The sequence below is a fragment of the Malus domestica genome, chromosome 09, assembly GCF_042453785.1.
Source record: "Malus domestica chromosome 09, GDT2T_hap1".
NCBI classification, from domain to species: Eukaryota; Viridiplantae; Streptophyta; class Magnoliopsida; order Rosales; family Rosaceae; genus Malus; species Malus domestica.
The window spans coordinates 8,893,988-8,917,960 of record NC_091669.1 but is presented as its reverse complement, the minus strand read 5'-3'; the positions used below and the strand labels follow the sequence as shown (position 1 = coordinate 8,917,960).

Genomic DNA, 23,973 nt, shown 5'->3' with positions numbered 1-23,973 from the left:
CCCTTTTGGTACAAGCAACATTCTTCGCAAAGGGAGAGGGAGGGTCTGAATCCAGGACGTTGTGGGTTAAAAGAGGAAAGCCCTATCCGCCAGAGCAATCAACTACTTGCACTCAAATGGCAACTTATGTGCTAATTCCGTTAAGGTGGCGTTCTTGAGCTATTATTCTTGAATTGCAACAATTAGTAAACTAAAAAATTTAAATCGCAACAACTGAGACTACGAGACCAAAACTATTCAAGTAAACTAAACGATTAGGGTTCGTGAATAACATTAGCACAACCAACTTTTCATATATCAAGTACTAACATGACATGAGAGTCCTCCTTCCTTAGTCTAATCCCTACATCTTTGAGGTCATTCAATCTATATAAAATAATTTACACAACTTCTGTTAACCTTCCAATCCGCTGTCGGACATTATTGGCATTCCGCCAAATCCTACCCTCCAATCCCGACCCAGAGCATCCTCTCCGGAGACGAAAACAAGAGGAAGAATGAATAAGATGAACCCTAGCACCAGGCATGTCCTGATGCATTAATTCATTATTTAGGGTGTCGATGAATCTAGATCCAGCATTGCAGGTTAACTGTCAACAGGTTCTGCTTTCGGCTTTTCTTGCTCCGGTGGATTACTTTCCGGACGCAGATTGTCGCAAACCACCATATCAACGCCTTCTGACTTAATTCCCATCTCAATAGTTTTCTTTTGATTTGCTCTGCAAACAATCATGTAAGGGGGGTCGCCTTCCGTTGTCGTACATGCTTCGGCAACCGATTGATCATGTAGTGTTCTTTCGGAGCCTAGATCAGAATCAACGACCATATCTGAGCCAGCAACATCACTTGGTTTAGTTTTTGACTCATCTTTCCGTTGCTCGCTTGGTTTAACTTCATGTTCTGGGCTAGTATCGCGGCAGACAGCATTCCCTTCAGGTGTAGTGCCAGACTCACAAATGCGGGCTGTCGTAAACACGTTTGATGCTGCTGTATTATGGGTCACAGTCCTTGTCGGGGGCATATCATGATCATGTTGCCCCTCATATGTGGCTATAACGACTTTTGAATCATGAGACGCCCTCTCTACATGTTTCTTAACAGGGCATCCAGGATTTGAGCATCTGTAGTAACTCCTACATAATGCAAGTGCAGACGCAGAGGAAAGTCAGCAAAAATATACCATATAAACTACGACAAATAAAAGAATGCCAAATAGATTAACTGAGAACTTCGAAACACAAACCAATTCTGTTTCATATCATTCTAGACTAACACCAAACAAGACTAAACTAAATAAAACAAGAAGCAGGACACGTTTGAACAGAGCTCACAGATACTGACTATTGTCTAAGAAGTAATAATATCTAATTCTTCTAGTTTATCCCAGGAGCAAGATAAAAGACTAGAGAAGCATACGTAAGTTACATGAAAGAAGGAAAAGAATGTCGTATGTGATCTACGCATTTACAAATGAGCAGAGTGGCAATTTAGGTGCACACCTGACGCCTCATATAAAGCGTCAATACATGGAAGCATTAAACTGATTATACCTTGGATTTGGATTGCCTTTTACTAATTTCTGCCCGTATTTGCGCCATCTGTACCCATCACTCACTATATCAACCTCACTCATAGTCTGAACAACCATACGTGGTTCAACAGCTGGCTTATCCACCGGTAATGAGTTGCCATTATGTTTTGCCTTCTTCCTGATATTTATTTTCCAATATCAGTAAAACAAAGGTAAGTATAATATACCAGTACAGGAAAATTCACAATAGCTATTGCAAGAACATACTGTCTTATAGGGTCAGGATCGCCATCTCTCGGTCTATTTGACTGAGAGAGCACACCCTGCACGGCTTCAGTAACTGCAACGCTTGAAAGCTGTGGAGGATCTACTGGCTCAATCTGGTTAGATTCGTGCCCATGCGCATTTGACGATTTGTCTTCAAATACAAGGTCATCAAATAAATTAAACAAGATTTGGCATTGTAAGAACCATATCTAGATAACAACTAAGTTTCATTCTCACCTTCAACATCAGTTAACAAAAGCACTTTTGGTCTTTCGTCCTCAACAATGGACACAACAAAACTAACAGCTACTGGGACACTTCGGAGTTTAGGATGTTCATGCTCACCAAAGTATACAGTATCTGTTATCTGGCCACTAAGTGCACGTTCCACTTGCTTCTTCACTTCACATTTTGGATGCGTACATCTGTAGTAACTTCTTACATATGAATTTCCCTTAACAAATTTCTGGCCGTATTTTCTCCAGTGATAACCATCGTCTAACACTCTCTTAAGTGTAGTAGATGGAGTGGTTCCTTCTTGAGCAGATTGCAAGGCAAGTGCAGCGGTTTCAGGAGTTTGTGGGGTTTTCTCAGATGTTAAAGAGGAAGCACTTCCTTCTTGATTTGGTTGTGACGCAGTAACAACTCCATCAGGCACCTGTGACGCTTTCTCAGGTGTTAGAAATTGAGCAGGCCCTTTATGATCTGATTGCAACGGACAGATCCCCTTATTAGGAGCTTGATGTGGCACATGAATTTCACTATCAGAACTCTCTTTCTTCTGTACTATATCAGAAGCAACTTTATCTGTCCCATCGTCCCCTAAAGGAATCATGTGAACTTGATTCTTGTATCACAGCGGCCTGCAACTCAGCTCAGGATGCCACCATCACAGTTTACCTCCGTCTCAAAAAAAACTCCAATACAGCAGGTTGTTCAACTCTGATCGTTTAAAGCACGGAAAAGAATGTCGCGGTCAGGACTTGCTAGCTGCAGAATAGATCAGAGCAGTCATAAGGAAATGTCCCGAGTCCCAATTATAGCCGACCCCACTTAGTGGGAAAAGGCTTTGTTGTTGTTGTTGAAGATCACAAACACCATAATTGTCTGGTTTTCAGAAGAAATGAAAGACGGCACGAAACTCCTAGTCCTAGGTTATCAATGTGAATGGATGTGCGTGTATATGCATATTACATGTGTGCGGGCGTGTGTATATACATGCATATATATATATATATTGTTTTGATTCGGTTAAGCATATTAAGTAGGTGAAGCGGCTCTGCTACTAATATTTCAAAATTTGTTACTGTTTTCGAAAAGAAAATAAAAAATTTAAATACAGAAAGAGTAATGAGACACATAAATAAAATTCCAAATCTTTTTGTCTATATATTACTCAGAAGAACAAAAATTACCACCCATTACCCAGAAATATAAATTTTAGCTTGAAAAAACAAAGGTTCATAACTTTAAACAAATTAACCATTGAGTCAAATGATTAGCTCGGTTCAGTGAGGTTCCAGGAAAATGAAACTAAAGCAAACAGAAAATTTGGGACTCAATTACGCAATTTTCTCACACTTTCTCAGCAACCAAACAGAGGATGTAGTAATTAAAAGCTAGAACTACAACAAATAATTAAAAATACACCAAAAATAAAATTCAAGGCACATGAGTTGAGGTTATATTAAAAAATTAATAAACAGTATAATTAAAAAAAATTAAAAAATTAATCTCAAAACCATCAATCTTTTAGCTCCAACAACAAACCCTATGCAGTACAGTACGAAAAGAGAAAACTACAAACCCCCAATTCCGCGGGAAGCCGGGGGATTGAGATTGAATCAGAGCCGTAGATCACGCCGGCGGTGGTGATTGAGCTGGCGGGAGACAGGGAGGAGCTGGGTGGCAGTGAGAGAGACGAGTCGAAGCTCTCTGCGTCTTTTGCCAAAAGTCTAAATCCGATGGGGGTAGACTGTAGAGAAAGAGGGCGAGGAGAGATTTTTGTTGCCCGCGATGAGGTGCACGGAAGAATCTTTGTTCCTCGGGCTGTCCTGCGGTTTGATTGGTTATAATCGTACGAATCTTTACCATGTGGGCCATGGTTGTTTTCTTGGAGTTTGGACCTTGATAACGACTTTCCCGGTTGCTGTAATAAGGCCGTGGCGCCTGGTCCCGTTTTATTTATTTATTTTTTTGGTTAAAAGGATAAAATTTTGTTAAATTAAATATGAGATTAGTCATCGACAGTATTCAAACTGTTTTTATACCATAAACGTTTAAGGTTTAGGCAGTACCAAACTAGTACTAAATTATTCATAATTTTGCTCGGTTGTCAAACATAATTTTGAATCCAACTTTTTTCTACCTATGCTTTTACAAAAAATTAAGCATTACCAAACTGGCACTAGACTATTTACAATGTCTTCATCTTCAATACACTACGGCTCAGATTCAAACTCTCTTCCCATCTCTTAATTTCGATTAGTGTAGAATATATTAAAATTCTCAAAAACAAATAGCATAACAGTTGCACAAACCCCTTTTTTTGTTAACAAACAAAATTATCTACATTAAGGAGTAGGTGAGTGGGATAAATCTCATAATAAGTTAACAATAATATGGTTTAAATTATGAGAATCGAACATAAGACATGTTACTTATGAGTACTAGATCGTAATATTAAATGGCAAAACTTGATTTTATTCCACGGAAAATACCTGCCAATCCTTTACTACGCGCGTCCTGCATCAGTACATACACCGCCATACACAGTCGGACGCGTTTCGTCTTCTTTCCTAAATCAACCCCAATTTTCCAAGTCCAATCCACACACGAAGGGGAAATCTCATACCCTAATTCCCAAAATTCGCCTCTAATTCTTGGCAAAACCCTCAATTTCTCACTCTTTCCAGTCTCACCATCTCCCTCGTCCCAAACCCTAACCTTAATCCAGAAGCAGAATGCTTCTCACTCCAGGCCACTCTCCTCGCCACCTCTCATCCCCTTCGCCCTCTACAATTTCCGAAGCTTCTGCCCTAAACCCTACGAATTCCACCCAAATCACACCCAAGAACCCTAAAGGCCACCCCACGGTCCTCGATGAAGACACATATGTCGCCGCGATCGAGAAGATCATTGAAAGGGACTTCTTTCCCGATATTTCCAAGCTCCGGGACCGCCTCGACTGGCTCGAAGCGATCAAGACCCGCGACCCGGTTCAGATTCGAGATGCCCAGTTGAAGATCATCGAGCGGCGCGGAAAGAAGGTAACTCATAATCCTGACCCTGATGGTAGAACCCCAGGTTCGACTTTTATGCGTAGTGTTACCCCTGCCGATGAATTTGATGGTAAAACCCCGGGTGTTTCGAATGTGGGATTGTCCGGTGATGTAGGGTCTAGCGGCGGTGATGATGGCGTAGAGGGCTCGTTGTCACTTGATCAGTTCTTTAGGCGGTATACGAGTGAGGACAATCATAGTTTTTCGAATATTTTGGAGAAGGTGAATAGGAAGAGGAAGGAGAGATATGAGTATTTGACGGAAGGCGAAAAGGAGGAGGTTAAATCTATTGAGGATGTGAAGAGGGATAGGATTACAGATGGGTATGGAACGTCGGATCAGCCGCCTAGTACATTGGATGGTTGGAAATATATAGCGAAAAATTTGCTGATGTACCATCCTGCTGATCGAGGTGAGGCCCCATTGACAGAGGAGGAACGTGCAAATAGGATGAAGAGTTTGGAGAAGGAAATTAATCGACCCAATACGCGATTCCATGGGAAGATAATGGATTCCAGGCCAAAGGAGGATGCTATGGCCGAGTTTCTTTATACCACAGTTGCAGGTGCAACCCCAGTTATCATGGATAGAGATGGGGATAAGTTGAAGAAGTATGATTTGGATGATTTGAGGAAGACTCCCAATCCATTTTATGTGGAAACGGAGAAAAAAGCAGATAATGGTTATAGTTTTGTGAAGACACCCTCACCTGCACCAGGTGTTGATGAATCACCGTTTATTACATGGGGTGAAATTGAAGGGACACCTCTGAGGTTGGATCTCGAGGACAATCCAGTTGATATTGGTGGTGGTGAAGGGCCTCATTATAGGATCCCATGCCCGCCTGTAAGAGATGAAAAGGCTCACTCGCTGTCAAGGGAAGCAGCACGCAAATTGAGGGAAAGGTCAAAATTGTTTCACAAGCCACCTCTGCCATCACCTTCTAGAGGTGGCAGTGCCAGTCCAAGTGTGCGGACACTCTCCCCTGCTGCTCAGAAGTTTGTAAGGAATGCAATTGGCAAGTCCTCATCTTCTATTGATGAAACTCTTCGTGCCAGTTACCGAGGTTCAAGTCCTGGGTTTACTACTCCTAAGGGTGGTAGGAGTGTATCAAGGCTTGGAAGCCATGCTAGCATCATATCAAGATCACCTTCTGCTGCAAGGGAGGGAACTAATCCTCCTTGGTAATTTGGAGTTTTCTTTTTCTTGATGTTCCATTGTATGATCAATGCTTGTTTGGCACTGGTTAAGTCTTCTGTTTTCAACTATGTATGTAAAATTCAGACCTTTATCTTTATGCTGATAAGTGGAAGATTATTACGATAATGATGCCAATGTTCAAGATTTCCATGCTTGTTTAACAATGTTAGTTTTCGTGCTGTTATATATTTTACTACTTGTTTCATTGGTGGTCTTTTTATGAAATGCAATAAGTTTAGGATGCATTTCTTGGATGAATCTGGAAGCCCCAAGCCCCTTCGATTGTAGCATGGCAATTTCACTTTGCATTAAGATAAAGAGAGTGTGCACCACTTTCCCTTAATTTTAACATTGTAGTTGTATCAAATAATCTGGCACTGAATCTTTTTGGTTCGAACTTCTGTCAGATTTCAGTTTTTAGATTGAGATATGTTTTATCAGTTTCCTAATGGTTCCTCTTTGACAAATTTATTAATCTCCGTTACATGTGTAACTGTAGAGGTGATGGAAAATATAATACGGAGAACATATTAAAGCTACTTGTTGCGTGGCAAAATTCTAAAACATAGCTGCTGTTGTTACGAAGGTTATGATTTGGTAGTGGATGTAGCTTCAGTATTGTGTTAGACCTTTATATTGTATAGTAGCATTGCTGGATGGATTCTTCTGTTGATGTGGATTGTATGATCATTTATCATTCAACATTTTGCTGCTTCATAGAGAAAGATGTCCCCATGGGCTTTTGTATATCCTGCTGCATTTTCTGTTTCTGTTTTCGGTTTGCAGAGTAAAGCAGAGTATATCATGCTGTTGAGTTACGAGCTTTCTCGGCTCCGTCTGTACAGATAGATTCATGGGGTTCGGTCAGTGGGGAAAGCATACCACTCAATGTCATTGGAATGAACCTGTAAATCTTTTCTGCCTAGATCTACCTCAACATTTGAACTTCTACAAATCGGTCATTACAGCTGAGATAGATTTGCTTGCATGAACTGGAACTGAGTTCACATCTGGTATCCGTGCCTCCGAATCTGTTAAAGGTCAGTCAAGTACGAATTCACATGTTTTCTCACGAGCTGCGATGCACTCTGATTTTGTACCTCATGGGAAATGTGATTTCTGGTCAAATTGTGTAGCTTTAGGAGATGAACTTAGTTCCTTGTTCTGGGGGAAAAGCAGGGGGTTTGAGAAATATTGGAAATGTGGGATTCAGGCACGGGTGCTGCGTGAACTTGAGCAGTAAGGGAGGAGACATCTTTGATTTGGTTTCGAGTCGCGTTCTTTCTTTCGAGGCTTTTTTGTTATACTTTCACGAGCTACATATGCCGAGTTGTTGAATTCTGTTGAATGAAAACGAAACTTAGCTTATTTTGTGCAACTCTAAAACTCGAATTTAATCTCATTTTGTCTCTTAAATTCAAATTTTGCCACGCCAAACAAATTAGTGGTCCCCACCATGGTCACATCCACAAGTTCACACCAATTTAGACAAAATCTAGCCAAAGTGGAACAAATATCGCTGTTCCAAAGTCTTAAGTGAGGAAATTTGAGTTTTGGAAGACAAAGCAAAATTAAGTACGAGTAGTGATGAATTTTGGGCTTTGAGAGACAAAGCGAAATTAAGGAGTTCTAGAGAGCATTGCACAAAAAGTAAGCCAAGAAATTATTGTTGTAGCTAAAATATGTGTTAGAAAGGATAATCTCACCCTTTAGAACTAAACTAGTCTCTCTGCACGCATGCAAGAGGCATTTTAAGTCACTTCGTACTACGGTCGAGTGATATTTCTCTTTTACTTATAAGTGAGTGGTCTTAGTACTACAGTCCAGTGGTATTCCTCTTTCACTTATAAGTAAGTGATCTTAGGTTCGATTCTCGTTAAAGACAAACTTGAACTACATGATTATGTCTAGTCCATTGCGAGACTTAGCCAACTCCTTTAGTGTAAATACAATGTTTGTTCAAAGAAAAAGAAAACATTGTCATCTAATTGATCTCATAGTCATCTCTTTTCTATTATATTCTTAATTTTTCAGATTCATGACTCCCTAACTTCAACTAAAGTAGCTTTACTACATTGACAAAAAGTAATTATACTTATACATTATGATGTATGTTCGATCCTACTGATTATTCTTTCCTTAACAACTAATTATTTAATTCACTAACTCTATCGTTTCCTTTTTTTGGTGAACAAAAAAAAGGGGTAGCGTCACACGTGTTTCCAAAATAAGATTATGCCAAAGAATAAAAAGTGATGGAGTCTCTGACGGCGTCAACTCTTTCTATTCGCGATGAGAAAGGGTTAAGAAATCAAAGTTTGCGTCGTTAGTCCATCCCGATCGACGTCGTTTGGCAGCCAGTGCTCCCCGCTTCCGGGCGGTTTTAAATACCACCTCCCCCTTGAACACTCACCATTTCCGTTCTCCCTCTCTTTCTTCGCTTCCAAGAGCTTCACTGCGTTTGCCAAAGAATCTCAAGGTACTCTCTCTCTCTCTCTCTCTCTCTCTCTCTCTCTCTAGAATTGCATGCTATAAGAAATTGAGTCCTGTAATCCTAGCTCGAGTCAACTTAATTAGCAGTAGTCTTGATTAATCTTGATGTAATTAGGAGTCTTTACGATCGTTCTTGCTATTATTGGCTTCAAATTCATATAATTAAGCACGATTAGCGCTTCAATTTGCAGTCTTTCTTCACGTAATTTGCTCCGATTCACTTTCAACAACTTCAACTTTCTGTATACTTCTCAGAAAACTTGTTTCTTTTAGGTAAGGCTTACTTTTGTAGGAACAGTCGGACTTCCGATTTTGTTTTTGGTTTTGTTGTTTGCTTGAATTGTGTTTCTTTGCGTTCTGCGTGCATGATTGTGTAATGAGATAATTTACGCGATTGAAACCGAGTTATATAGTTAAAAACTTACAAAGAATCAAGATTTGTAGCCGGAAAAAAAAAATGTATGAATCGACCTTGGAGCTAACTTTTCTTACCTTACAATTTTGATTCACTGAATTTTCTGATTTTTTAGCTCTTTTCCTTTTGGTTAGTTATCAGATTGCCTGTTGATGATTTTGTAGTATCGCCATACGATTGGTCTACATGTTTAGAGAGTGGTGGTAAAAGAAAATCCCTTTTTCTAGTTTTGTTACAACTTACAATCAGAAATTAATATTCTCTGCGGATCACATCCCGCCATTTGCATTTCTTCATTCAGATCTGTACTTCTTTTAGTTTTAAGTTAGTTATTAATTGCTGGTAAAAATAGAGTAAATCAATACTATTGCATCGGAGAAGTAGGGTAGCGTTCTGGTTAAGGCTCATTAGGGTGAGTCGTCTCATGATTTGAAGTCCCTTGTGAAGGGCGCAGTTGTTTCTAGCTTGAACTGGTTTTATTCCTCATCAGATGCCAGTCGAGAGTTCGAATGCATCTGATCGGGATGCTGAACCATTTGTGGAGGTTGATCCAACTGGACGGTATGGGCGGTATGCTGACCTCCTTGGTCATGGTGCTGTGAAAAAGGTTTATAGGGCTTTTGATCAGGAGGAAGGTACAGAGGTGGCCTGGAATCAGGTCCGGTTGTACAATTACAGTGACGACCCAACACTCATAAATCGGCTTTACTCTGAGGTTAAGCTGTTGAGGCAATTGAAGAACAAGTATATCATTGTTTGTCACAGCGTTTGGAAGGATGAGGCACATAGCACTTTGAATTTTATCACCGAGGTGTGCAATTCTGGAAACCTGAGGGAGTACAGGGAGAAGCATCGCCGTGTGTCACTTAAGGCTCTGAAGAAGTGGTCGAGACAGGTGCTTGAGGGATTGGAATACCTCCATACGCACGAGCCGTGCATCATTCACAGAGATCTCAATTGCAGCAACATCTTCATCAACGGGAATACTGGCCAGGTAATTATAACTCATCAGTTGTATCAACTTGTTTCTCCTGATTGTTTTTTAGCATAGATTTGGTTGCTTGTAGGCAGCCTATTTTCATCAGTATGAAATTGCTCTTCAATCCAAAATCAGAGTTGGTTTGTATTGTTAGCAACAGAACGTAATTTCTTCTCAAAATCTTTATCTGTGACAGTATTCTGAATCCCTAAGTCATACAGCCTTTTTCTCATGAGCATTTCATAAGAATATGACCCTTAACCATTACGCTTTTCATTCATAGGTGAAAATTGGTGATCTGGGGTTTGCAGCAATAGTGGGAAAGAACCATTTAGCACATTCGATTATAGGTACACCCGAGTATATGGCCCCCGAGCTGTACGACGAGGATTACACAGAAATGGTGGATATATACTCGTTCGGGATGTGCTTGCTGGAGATGGTGACAATGGAGATACCATACAGCGAGTGTGACTCTGTTGCCAAGATATACAGGAAGGTGACAACGGGTGTCAAGCCTTTAGCCTTGAACAAGGTGACTGATCCGGAGGTGAAGGCGTTCATTGAGAAAGCCATAGCCCAGCCGAGGGCAAGACCTACAGCCTCTGATCTTCTCAAGGATCCCTTCTTGTCCGAAGTCAGTCAGTAATAGCCTGACCCGAGCTTGTGATGGCTTTTCGACACTTGTGATCTTTCAAGACCTCGTTTCATGATATTGGGGTTTCGTCTGGCTCTCATTTCTGAACCATCACAAGCGATTGACGGGGTTTCTGTTCAAGTATATGCCTCTCTCTCTCTCTCTCTCTCTCTCTCTCTCTTTTGTGTATTCTCTCGTAGTTCTTGACCTGTGCAGTACTATTACATGGTCCATAGTGAACTTGTTTTAAGAGTCTTCGAAGATATTATGGGAAAGTTAGTGATGTGGTGACGGTTCAATTGATCGCATAGTGAACCTCATTTATTAAGAATGAATAAGCAACTGCTATATAATGTGTTACATCAGTTGGGAAAATAGTCGGTGCTCTTTATAATATTATTTAATAAGTGTTTTATTTTATATATATATATAATGTGTATATCTCTACTAATTAATGAAATTTTTTTTATCAATTAAAAGATGATGAAAAGATAAATTAGTCTTTTATCACAGAAAAAAAAAATGATGGGCAATAATGTAATTTCACATGTTCAATTTTACTGTTTTTTATTGAAACCTCATTTACAGGTGATGTTAAAATACCTTCAATATTAAAAAAAATAAAAACCTCCCACTCTCCTCACATGTATTTATACACACAACGTGTGTAGGCAAATGCTAGTATTATATAATGCAAGTGTAAATTAATTAGTAGCATGGACAATTGGACATGAAAGGAAAACGGGGTTTTGGGATTGGGAGTTGTTGGGAGAAAGTAAAAGCACAACCGCTACATCCCAAGGACCAAAGAAATATTGAGAAACCGTGCCGTTTTGGGTATTTGCTAAATACTACGCATTCATATGTAAACAAAGCTTAAAGCTGCACCCGCACTCCATCATCTTTCCTCCCCTTTATCTATATTTTCATTCATTTCCTCAAAACTATAGTTTTACTAGTTTATTTACATATATACCTCATTCTTCCTTTTCTTCTCCCCAACACGTCCTTTGCAAATCTCCATCACCATCTCATCTCATCCCAAAATCCACATCAATAATACCCTCAATTGTTGGGGATGATTTTTTCTTCTTTTATCAACAATTATCAATTATTGTACGTGAAATTTGAACGAAAAATTTCTTTTAACATAATAAAAATCAGTGTCACTGTATGAAATGGCCACAAAAATTCGACGTCATATTATCAAAGAGGCTTTTAACATAACAAAGACCAGTGCCTCTGAATGAAACGGTCAAAGAAATTCGACATTAGTAATTATCACATAACTAGGCTTTTCAAGAACTTTAGTAAAGCTGCTTGATTATGCAACTCTCACACTAGATGAGACTAAGTAAAAAGTTGGATGAGATTAAAATATAAAGATCAGTGCCCTATGTGTTCAAATACCTCAACCCAAACTTGTGATGCAAGCAACTAACATGGAAAGGAGCACCAAGAATTCAACTACTCACCACTCGAGAACGTTTTTGAAGCCTCAAAATTTGGACATTCAGAGTGTTTCACTCGTGTGCATTTGACTTTGACTGCACAAAAACAACTGCACGAATGTGTGCGTGGACACATTTTCTAATTGACATATTAATCGATTAATTAACTAAAACCATCTCTTTAATTTCAATCCTTCTTCCACTTAATTCCACTGGTTTTGCCATTTCTACAAGTTATTATCTATAATTTTCTTCGATCAGTGAGACGAATTCCAATCATTTTATGGCAATTGGGAAGCCAAAATATGCATTACATTTATAAAACAAATGCTTACCCTTAAGAGTTTCACTTTCATTGCCTTGTCAAAGTTTCACTTTCACTAAATCTCTGGTCTCTCAGAGCTTGGTTTCGAGCTCTTCCAATGGAAGTTGCAAGCCCTTTGAAAGACAGCTCCATGTCGTCGAGTCCTTTCTCTTCTCCGAACGTCTCCGCCTTGCTCAAGATCAAGATTTTATCATGGTAAGATTGTTGGAAAATGTTAGCAACTTTGCAGCATTGGATTTGAGCACTTTCTGTCAATGTTTTTTTTTTACGTGTGACCGGTTTGCCTGTTGCGGTTAGTGTTCGAGTTGGTGGAAAGATCTTCAACCTCCACAAGTTAAGAAATTGAAAGTAGAATTATACGAATTAATGTGGTTATTGGCTTGAATTTGAGCTACTGAGCTAAGTTAAAATCTTTTGTTAGGTGTTCGTGATTGTTTACTTTTGTGTTCTTGATCGCGTTTATACCATTTTTATCAAAAATTGGCCTAATCTTTTCAGTTCCCACTTTTTTCAAAGAGTGGATACTTTAACAAAAGATTGAACGATTCAAATGAGATTGATCTGCCACCGGGCTTTCCCGGAGGGCCAGAGACCTTTGAGATGATTGCACTCCTCATCTACGGCTCCTCCACATTGATTGATCCATTCAATGTGGTAGCCCTCAGATGTGCAGCAGAGTTTCTTGAGATGACAGAAGACTACTCCTCCGGGAACCTCTGTGAGGGCTTCCATCTCTACTTAAACCAAGTGGTGATGCAGAGCTGGGATGACACCCTAATAGTGCTTCAAAAGTGCCAAACTTTGCTTCCATGGTCTGAAGACCTGCTCATCGTGAGCCGGTGCATAGAGTGCCTCGCCTTCATGGCCTGCATGGAGATCCTTGACCATGAAAGAAGGCATGAAACACCTGTGCTCACATTGGAAGCATTGGGCACGGGAAATTGGAGCTGCGAAACGGGGAGGGAAATTATGAATCAAGACCTTTGGATCAAGGATCTCATTGCGCTGCCATTCGGATTTTTAAAGAGGATTATAGGATCTTTGAGAAGGCAAGGCATGAAGGAAAAGTACTTGAGCCCCATCATTGTTTTCTATGCTAACAAGTGGGTGCTTTCGACAAAAACCCTTCAATTCTGGGAGAATTCTGGTCAGAGAATTGGATATGATCACAAAGTTTCAGTCATTTTACAAGGTGTCCTTGATTTGCTGCCGATGGGGGGCAAGGCTAGTCGATCAATCCCAGTCGGGTTTTGCTTAGCAATTATCTCTAGATCGCTCGAAGTAGGTTTGAGAATCGATACTAGGGTGAAGCTGCAAGGGCAGATTGTATCTCTGCTGCACTTCGCTCAGCTTGGAGACTTCTTGTTTCCAAAAAGTGGAAGTGAGTCAATTTCTTCCAGCATGGAGCTTGCAACAATGGAGAGCATAATTTCAGCGTATGTATCGTCTAACATGGAGTCGGACAACAGTCTTTTAGCTGGAAACACACAATTGTTGCAGAGTTATGGTATTCAACATGTAATAATCGGAAAACACAAGGACGCTGACAAATTGATCCAATGAGAAAGAGAGATGAAATTTGCAACAAACAGACAGCACAACAAGCTAAGAAAAAAATTGATAAGTAAAAATACAACTGCAGAAGGAGTTCTTTAAAGCAAACTTCGGTCTATTAACATAACGAGAAGAGATATATCCAACTGCATTCCAACGAAACCATGTCAGGGTTCAAACTCCCCATGCTTAGACTACAACAGCAGGCAACGCGCTGATTGCTCAATTCAAATACACAGCAAACAAAAGACATACTGGCTGTGAAAGATCTACTATTGTCACTAAACAACTGGAGTTGCTTTAGAAAATGTGTCACTGACACTCTTAAATTTATGGGACTCCACTACACTTCTTGCTGTTTTAATGAGAACTTGTCCGTTGACATAATGTTGGCGACACACAGGCATGTATACATCAGCACCACCAATCAGTTCCGTCCTAGTCTCCTCCGTCTTCCTCAGGGTAAAGAAAGCTCGTTTGCCACACATTTCACATCGCGCCGTCAACTTGGTCACAGAATCAGCAAGAGGTATTACGTCAAGAACCGAGCCAAAGCTCCTCCTGCCAATTATAACCATACACACATCAATAAGAAATCAATGAAGACCAACCACAGAAACTAGCAACACAATCATAACAGAAAATGGATTTCATTTGAGAAGCACCTCAAGTAATCGCCATCCAAGCCTGCAACAACCACAGTTTTCCCATCATGATCAGCAGCCATGCAGCAGAAATCATATAGATCTTCAAAAAACTGAGCCTCGTCGATTCCAATGACATCAAGCTGTCAATACAACCCAGTTTGGAGAAGGGCAATTAGAATATACCATATGCTTTCAAATTACAAACACTAAACAAGACCTATGCCAAACATCAAACAATTGCAACCATCAAAACCAAAAATCGCCTTTTCGCATCACGGGTGCATAACTAGTACAATGGCACCTCCTCATGGCAGACCATCAAATTGTTTTACCACGCCATAACATGTTTTACAGAAATCAAAGGTCCAAGATTCAATAGTAAAACATACTAAAGTCAAATAATTAATTAATAAAAAATAAAAAATAAAAAATAAAGAGAAAATTTGACAAAAACCCAACAACGATTTAAACACTTCCCCAGCTTCAAAATTACCTTGTCATAAGCATCTCCTCCAAAATTCTTCCGAAACGATGACAGATCAGGCAGCGCCCAGCACGGAAACTTCATCCCATCGTGCGTCACAACCGAATCAATGGCGTATCTTGTATCCTTACTCGATTTTATCATCGCCACATTCCTACACATAAAAATAAATACAAAAAAAACCAATAAATAAATAAATTAAGGGAAATTTAGCATCGATTCACACGATCTTACAAAAAGCTTCAATCTTTACCCAAAATCTTCACAAATCAAACTTGGGTTTGACCAAAAATTCAAAATTTACCTGCCGCTGTTCCCCTCCGACTTGATCCGGCGGAGTAGGGCGGTGGTTTTGCCGGCGAACATGGGACCCATGATGACATGGACCTCGCCGGAGGTAGAAGAGTCACTGGTGGGGGGAATGGAGGGCTTGAAGGAGGCCATGGATTTTGTGTTGCAGAAAGAGGGGGTGTTGAAGATTTGGGGAGGTAAGAAGAGAGATGGGAAGGCGGCGAAAGCCTTCATTATCGGAATAAATAGAGAGAGAGAGGGTGGGAGTGGAGAGAAATGGAGCAGCATTTGATTTGAGTTTTTGAAAGATTTGGAGGGAAATCGGATACTTTTGGTTTTGGAGGTAAATTTAGATGGAAATTGGGAAATTATGTTTTTTTTATTCAGACCCAAAAGAAAAGAAGAAAATGTGTTGGTTGACCTGGAAAAGTATCCAAGAGGAAGAAATTTTTAGTTGTGACGGGAATATACACCATGTGTTTTTACGTAAATGGTAGAAAATTTAAAATTTTAAGTTATTAATCTTTTAACACACATATCTCATCATTTATATAAAGACACGAAGTGTATCATCCCGTGTGACAGTCACACTGAAAAATCTCTCCCAAAAGAGGGAAGAAATTGAATTATTACTTTTTGAGGGGGGGTCAAATGTATAAATCAAATTAATCACATCTTGTTTAGCACGCTTCTTAAGTTTTCGAATAAAATCCCTATTATACCCCTTTCACCATTCAAACGACCTATTTAAAAAATTTGAAAATAAAAAACTCCCTCTATTTTCCTCTCATTTCTCCAACTAAAGTGAGAAGACAAATGCTAAGTGGATTTTCTCAAAAGTGTGACGCTCTATGAACGTTTTTTCTGCTCATGTTTTGGCACAATATTCGTATCAACATTATAAATCTTTGTGTCAAAAAACATGAGATGACGAAAAGTATGTAAAGACTATAATGTCTCACTTCAAAATAGTCTTTTTAACATTTCTCAAATGAGGAATAGTTTTTCATATTTCAAATTTTATTTCATCTTGTTCTAAAAAAGATTACCGTTGTTATATTCATATTTTAACTCTTTGTCTCCTTGTGTATTTTGCTATTGGTATTCTTCAAATTCAGTTAGGAAAAGTTTATGCTATATCATATATTCAATTTTTATAGACTTTTACATAACTTAAGGAAATGTTAACACTACCAAAATAATAGTTTGATAACTCTACTCTTATCCGACCTTTGATTATTTGCCAAGATAACATATAAGCACTTCTAATTGTTCATTTTACTCAATCACAACTTCAACGGGTGATGTGACAACCCGTCCCTAAAATTTCGTTTTTATTTATTTATTTTAATTGAGGGAATTGACGAAAATGCCTAAAGGCAAGGATTTTGATTTCTGTTGACCATCGTCTAGAGGAACATATGACTTATTCTTTTGGCGTATTTAAGTAGTACTCGTTGGTACGAACACATAGGCGAAAGCCATTTGCGAGTTCGAATTATAACGGTATAGTTACGAACGTTTGAAGTTGGTTATTTAAAGTTAATTAATTGGTTAAGGAGGACCAATTAAATAAAAGGTAGAAAAAGGGCAGCAGCCCAATCAGAAATCAGGAAAGAAAAAAAAAGGGAAGTAGCCTTCCCGTCGACCCACACCCACCACGAGCTCCCATTTTCCAAGGCCGATTCCGGCCAACTCCGGTGGAGATTTTCGACGCCACCACCACCATCTTGAAGCTCTCATTCCCCTCTACAAACCCACCTAAGAACCACCTTGATTAACCACGGTATGTGGTGGTTTGAGGCCACGAAAGTCGACGAAAATCAATAGTACTCCGACCACCTTTTTCAATTTTCCGGCGAATCGGCAAAGCGATGGCTGATGCCACCATTTGGGCTTTGTAGCCCATCATCCCAGGAGCAAAACCCAACCAATCTTGACCCCGTTGGACCACCGTAGACGATGAATCGACATCGGGAAGCTTTAGGCACCTGCCGGCTTCGTGGGCAAAATTGACCATCTTCCGTCCACTTTTGGACTTCGTGGCAGGCGACAATGGTTCGTGATGTCTCAACATGCGTGCTAGGGAGTTGTGGCACGGACCTCAGGTGAGTGGGTATTTTCCATTCTATCGTGTATTATATATATATATATATATATATGATAGACAATTCCATAAATGTTTATAAATCGATTATTGCTTATGATTAATGTGAATGCTTTGAAATGCTATTGTGAACTGTGAATGGTTTGATCCCTGTTTAGGGTATGTAGGCAGTCTAACGAGACGTTAGATGCAGCCATACAATATTTGAAACAAAAATCTTGTTTGGGATTTGAGCAATGTGAAGGAAATTGGTGAAAATATGAGGTTTAACCTTATGTTTTTAGTGATTGGATGTTGATCATAAATCAATGTGGAAGGAATCAAGAAACTAAAATAAGGAAACGTAAGTAATGACAGTTAATTAAACTGGTGTTTAGTTGGACTTATCCCCGTTAATTATTTCCGAAAATAAATAATTCGGGAGTAAGGCGTTATAGATTATGCATTTTACGCCACATTATACATATATGTATATATTGGAAAAATACTATGATATGGTTGAATTTAGATTTGCATTATAGCATATCCATGTGTAGACTACCTGCACAAAATTATTATGAATGCTTTGAAGTGCGAAGATGAACGCGGAACACACAGGTAAGTTTAGGTGAGTTATGGTATTAGTTGAAATGATTAAGTTATGGCATGATCACATTATGTTTTAGGCAACTCCGACATTGACGTACAAGTTGCCTATGAGTTGTATATGTCACATGAGATGCATTTAAAGCTCATAAACCTGCACCCTGGTGTTAGTGCTCTCGCCTGTGGCCAGGGCACAGTCCTTCACGTGATGTTCACCTCCCGCACCTTACGCTCACCTTGGATCCAAGGTAGGTGCACAGACATGTCATACAAACCACTATAGGTGGTTCCGACTCGTAGGTGACCCACGATTATTCGCACAGTCTTCACGTGATCGTAGCACTTGAGTGTATTTATTTACACCCAGTCTTGTCGTACAGACCACCTTAGGTGGTTCCGACTCATGTGCAGGTATACTTGATGAGATATGGATAAGTCATAAAGGTCACTAGAGGTGACTCCCGACTTCTGAGCTATCATATGTGATGAGATATGGATAAGTCGTACAGGTCACTAGAGGTGACTCCCGACTCATGAGCTAGCATATGTGATGAAATATGTTATGAGTTAGCATATGTGATGAGATATGTGATGAGCTATGGATAAGTCATATAGGTCACGTGAGGTGACTCCGCCTGGCATACCATTTCATATTGATTTATTTCACATGGATTACTTATTCTTGTTGAGATATTTGACACGGCAAAACCGTGAGACTGTTATTTTGGTTATGGTTTTGAGTTATAGTCACGCCTGTTATTTTTTGGGAAATTATATAGGTGTTATGGCAAGGGGCTACTAACTTTGGTAATTGAAATTGGTTTGAAGAGTTTTGTTTCACTCACTCACATTTTCTATTTTTGCACCCCTTCAGGTTCTAGCAGCAGAGTTCTGTATCGACGAGGATTCGTGACATTTTTCAGCACATAAGTTTTCTTATGATGGCATAACCATTATCTTACTTTACTGTACTATACATATGCTCTGTATCACGTGTGAAATGGGTCCAGACCCGCTCACCGCGCACTCTTGTATTTAGGCACTTTTAGGTTTCAAATTATTCATCTTTTTCCACATCATCATACTTTATGACTTCGTCACCTTCTAGATGTCAGCCAACACAACTCGATTCGGAGTCCTAGTGGACATTCCGAGTCGAGATGTGTCAGGTGAAATTGCTCTTACAATCACTAAAATACAATGTTTATGTAGCAAGCGAGATATAATTCCACAATGTGAGACGGCTTAAAAGGTCGATTTAGACATGTCATTTCACAAACTTTTACACAACTTAATGAAAATACAAACTTTGGCAAAAAAATAATAATAATAAATAAAAAATAGTCTACTATCTCATTCGGAATTTGACAATTTTTTCGAGTCAAATTATAGTTTTATACATATTAAGGTTGCTCTGCTGAGTCAACTTGTAGTGTTTTAAATTCTTGGCAAGTGAGTTTCTTAATGAATTAAATTAAGAACAAGAAAAAGTTTATTGAGAAGTGATTTTTTAATTAATTGGAGATAACTTTTATTTGCCACTTACCCAAGCAAGATTTGTGAATATGAATCTTTTCCTGCAATGTCGAAAAGTAATCATGTACATGCATTATGGTACGGATTTGATCTCCACTAATTCTCTTATTCCTTAACAATTAACTATTTAAATCAAGGTAATACTAGGGGTGTCAAATTCCTAAATCAAATGATGTGGATGTTAGTGATTGGATTATTGTTTAAGTATTGATGAAAATGCTTATTTTCTATTAGGAACACATAATTTGATTTTCCTAACATTATCCTTTAATCCACTAACGCTATAATTTGTCACTATTTAGAAATAAATTTTTGAATTTTTGAAGAAATAAATAAAAGTGGTCCTTGATTAAATTTTGTTACAAGTGAACAAAAAAATATAACTCATAGATTGTATAAGCAGTGGATTTTATTTTAAAGGTTGTGGGAGTGCTTTTTGGTTTGTTATCTACCTTTAGAGAGTGAGGTGCCTTACTAACTCGAGTAATATAGGGCGTGCTTAATACGACCTCACATCCCATGCAATGGTTTGTAAACCGATTTCAAACACATTTATCCACCTGGCTCATATTCCATTACCATCAATCACCTTAATGTCATGCTTAGTTACAAGTCCACCTACTAGACTCAGCCTATGGGAGTGCTTTTGCCACAAGAAGTTTTGATAGGTTAATGAAGGAAAGCTTTGCGCACCTGCTGCTTTGTAGTATTTAAATTACTAGTATGGTGATTTGGTGAATGTAAAGTCATTGTGTTCCAACACATAACCTAATACATTAATTATCTTGTGTTATATTGTCTTTACCTCACAACCTTGCATGCCTGCCACATTTTATATCATTTGGAAATTTGGGAACGTTTTCTTGCTTCCTACTTATTCTGAATGATAGCTTTGATCTTATTGGTAGTAAAGTGATTTCATAAATCTAACTTTTTGATCGGTTTTCATGTTTATTCATATTTTTCTTTTTCAATTAACCTCATCATTTTACATGTCTCACTTCTTTTAGCTATAATTTAACTTTCAACGCATGCATAGCATGTGACATTTTAGTATAACTAATAATTAATTTAGTGATGTTTAGTATTAAATTAATTTAAATTATAAGAAAAGAGCTTCGAATTCAGGTGCATAGAGAAAATACTAACAATGGTGGATGCATTGAGGGGCATGGAGGGTCAGCTGATCCCCCCCCCCCCCGAACTTTGGTGAACATCCATGGATACCTTGGGTGCTGACCCTCCGAACTTCGGTGAATGTCCATGGATACCTTAGGTGTTGGCCTTTTGAATATTAGAGTTGGCTTCATACATGCCCTCCACCTGTTTGATAAATTGTCTGAAAGAAGAGTGAATGAAATGGTGATCTCAGTGAATAACAAAGTATCATCATTCTTGGACAAACATATTGATAGGATGCAATGATATCAAACATTGTTAGTGTGTTCAAGATAAGTGTGTTTCTTTGTTAAGCATCCATATGGGAGCAGCCTTGGAACATGTTAGTTACCCTCGCAAATGAATTATTAGCAGGTGTGCCCTTCCAAATGACTTCAGGTCTACCAAGACTCGATGAAATGACGATATACATGCTATTTTTGGTATAAAAAAATTGCGCACTGTGCGCACTATTCTTACTAACCCCCTAATATTATTTCCTGGATACATTGTAAAACAAGTAAGAATATGATTGAGTGATTAGAAAGAAGGTAACAAAAGGAAGGCATCGATTCCTCCTTTGAACTACATAAACTATATAGTAAATAATAATATTATCATATGTTTCATGTGATTTGCATGATGCCTACTCTTTCCATGATAAGCACATGCACCAACTAATAATAGTGAACGATGTCGTGTTTGTGGAGAAGAAAGATTTTCCATTAAGATGATCATAAAAACGGTTCTAGTTACATACAACGTTTGAACGGTCAACTCGATGTCATGTTAGTGGAGAAGAAAAACTTCCATCCTTGCTGAAAATGAAGTAGTATCCCCGGATCTGAGATGACCAGACAACTAAAAACAAAAGTAGTCGCGTGGATATATAAGTCTGTATAATGTATAAATTTGGAAGAGACAAGGTAGTATGGTCAAGTACTGAAAAAAAATACTCGTTTTCTGATGACTATGAAATTGTTCGTCGTCGGTTTCCCGTTAAAATTTGGGTTTCTATTACTTGGCCTCCTTTCATTCCACCTAGCTACTCTATTTTAGTGTGGAGGTTTCTTTTCAATAAGCTTCCAACGGAGGATTAACTTTAGCGAATGGGCATTCTTCTAGTTTCAATTTGCCAACTATGTTGCAATAATTCTAAATCTATTGAGCACTTATTTTTTAAGTTGTTTGCACAATGTGCTTGGTTTTGGCTTGCTACTAAATTTGGCACTATTCTTACGCTTCCGGACTCATTCTCAGATTTATGGCTTGCATTTGGAAGATGTGTAATAAACTGAAGTTTGAGCCTCTTTCCTTTTCACGCTTTTGTCGTTCTCCTTTGACTTGGATTAGGCATGTTGGAGTTTTCACTCTTGGCCATGTATGTGGTATTTAGGGTAAGCAACTTTTAGTTTCTCTTGAAATCTTGGTTGAGTCTTGTAATCTCCTTTTATAGTTCATGCTCATTGGCATCCTCCATTTCCTTGGGTCAAATTGAATATGGATAACTTTGCTAAAGGTAATTGGTTCTCGCCACTTCTGGTGGGATTTTCCGAGATTATGTGGGTTATTTTTTTGGTGGTTTCTCTTAAAGCTTGGTACTTCTTTCTGTGCGAAATTTCAACCCAAAGCTTGGGACATCATACTTCTTTCTATGTGGAATTTCATGTTGTCATCATTGTTGTGGAGTTGGCCCATGCGCGAGATTTGCAAAATTTATGGCTTGAAAGTGACTCTCCAAATGGATATCTTGCTTTGCTTTTCGTTTTTTCTCCTCCTTGGTCGCTTCAACTTGTTGAAAAAATTGTATTTCTCGATTGTAGCACATGGTTTTTCATTGTTCTCATATATTTTGAGAAGAGAATGCACTTACTGACAAATTAGCCAATTTAGGGATTCTCTCGTCTTCACTTGTTTGGCATGCTGCTTCTCCTATAGAGATTCATCCTTTTATGCATTCAGAATTCTTAGGCATACTGACCTACAAGGTTTATCTCCCCTTCTTTGTGTGTGATTTTCTTTTTCACCTAATCCTTTAGATTTTCTTTTTTTTTGGTTTGTAGCTTGTCTTGCAGGTTCTTACCTTTCATGTTTTATTTTGGAGGGGCTTAGTCCTATGTCCCTCCTCTTTTTCTTGTATTATCTTTTTCAAGAAGGGTATGATTTATGTCCTCCCCATCTCTTTACTTTATTTTGTTTTTCTTGTTTTATGAGAGGTAAGATTTATGTCCTCCTCTCTTTCTAGGACCATCGAGATTCTAAACTAAAAACGAAAGAAAAAAGCAGGGTCAAGTACTGAAAAATGTGAGAAAAGTGAACAAATTTACATGTGAAAAATGCATGACTGGAGGAGGGTTGAGGTTCAACGTACGCCAGCTACGAGCTAGCTAGCTATATGTGGAGAGAGCGGAAAGACCAAAGTCCCTTTCGTGGGGAGCACGAAGAAATTAGATATGCTAATTGCTAACCATATATTCCAATGTATCATCCAGAAGTTTACCAAATTCAATGACTTTCCATGAGCCAATACTTTATTCATGCTCATGCATGCATGGACAAGTAAGTTCGTAGGGTTTAGGGTCTGGTCTGCTGCAAGCCTGCATATCCACAGCTTACTTAGCAGCCATGCTCAATACTAGGTATATATTTGATAAGAGAGCTTATTTATTTTACGAAATTATTATTCGCAGTCCAAAATATTATTTTTGTTTTAACTTAATACGTAAGAGAGAGCTTTTGCTTAATTAAAAGTCAAATTATAATAAAAAAAGGATTAACTGGGAGGACTCGGCATTGCCGTCATGTAGTTGATGCCTGCAAAACTATGTTAAAAAAGGCTTAGCTCGCAACAACAATAACATGGATATATGGCTGCTGCTAAATATGTGCTCATATGAACGACTAGGTTTGAAAAGTTGCGAACTATTATTCTTATGTTTTGATTCTTAGTGTTCAACCATATATTTAAATATTTGTCACTTAGTACTACTATCTTCTTCACTTATAAGTTTAAAGTTTTAAATTCAAATTTT

The 23,973-nt window shown here is 38.7% G+C and overlaps 4 protein-coding genes and 1 pseudogene across 6 annotated transcripts; 3 read left to right on the top strand and 2 right to left on the bottom strand.

Moving 5' to 3' along the window:
• Positions 1-273: 273 nt before the first annotated feature.
• LOC103442976 (WRKY transcription factor 1-like) lies at positions 274-3,826 on the bottom strand. The gene is made up of 5 exons (XM_008381756.4): positions 3,606-3,826; positions 2,036-2,788; positions 1,799-1,949; positions 1,551-1,709; positions 274-1,133 (listed from the first exon to the last, which is right to left on the bottom strand). Exons 2-5 carry the CDS (start codon positions 2,631-2,633, stop codon positions 587-589), a joined length of 1,455 nt encoding a protein of 484 aa, XP_008379978.3. The 5' UTR covers positions 2,634-2,788; positions 3,606-3,826; the 3' UTR covers positions 274-586.
• A 670-nt stretch (positions 3,827-4,496) lies between these two features.
• Positions 4,497-6,405, top strand: LOC103442975 (uncharacterized). Its single transcript, XM_008381755.4, has one exon. The coding sequence runs from the start codon at positions 4,762-4,764 to the stop codon at positions 6,265-6,267; it is 1,506 nt and encodes a 501-aa protein (XP_008379977.3). The 5' UTR covers positions 4,497-4,761; the 3' UTR covers positions 6,268-6,405.
• A 2,131-nt stretch (positions 6,406-8,536) lies between these two features.
• LOC103442973 (probable serine/threonine-protein kinase WNK11) lies at positions 8,537-11,178 on the top strand. 3 transcript variants are annotated; one of them, XM_017334079.3, is made up of 4 exons: positions 8,665-8,758; positions 8,964-9,045; positions 9,678-10,181; positions 10,450-11,178. In XM_017334079.3, the coding sequence occupies exons 3-4, from the start codon at positions 9,678-9,680 to the stop codon at positions 10,813-10,815; spliced, it is 870 nt and encodes a 289-aa protein (XP_017189568.1). In that variant the 5' UTR covers positions 8,665-8,758; positions 8,964-9,045; the 3' UTR covers positions 10,816-11,178. The 3 variants fall into 3 exon arrangements, with proteins under 3 accessions (XP_008379975.1, XP_008379976.1, XP_017189568.1); XM_008381753.4 differs by lacking the exon at positions 8,964-9,045 and having other exon boundaries at positions 8,537-8,758; XM_008381754.4 differs by lacking the exon at positions 8,964-9,045 and having other exon boundaries at positions 8,593-8,758; positions 9,635-10,181.
• Positions 11,179-12,580: 1,402 nt separating this feature from the next.
• Positions 12,581-14,696, top strand: LOC103443049 (BTB/POZ domain-containing protein At5g48130-like; annotated as a pseudogene).
• On the bottom strand, positions 14,231-15,920 carry LOC103442972 (thymidine kinase a). Its single transcript, XM_008381752.4, has 4 exons — positions 15,569-15,920; positions 15,274-15,418; positions 14,799-14,920; positions 14,231-14,694 (listed from the first exon to the last, which is right to left on the bottom strand). Exons 1-4 carry the CDS (start codon positions 15,841-15,843, stop codon positions 14,415-14,417), a joined length of 822 nt encoding a protein of 273 aa, XP_008379974.3. The 5' UTR covers positions 15,844-15,920; the 3' UTR covers positions 14,231-14,414.
• Between the last annotated feature and the right edge of the window lie 8,053 nt (positions 15,921-23,973).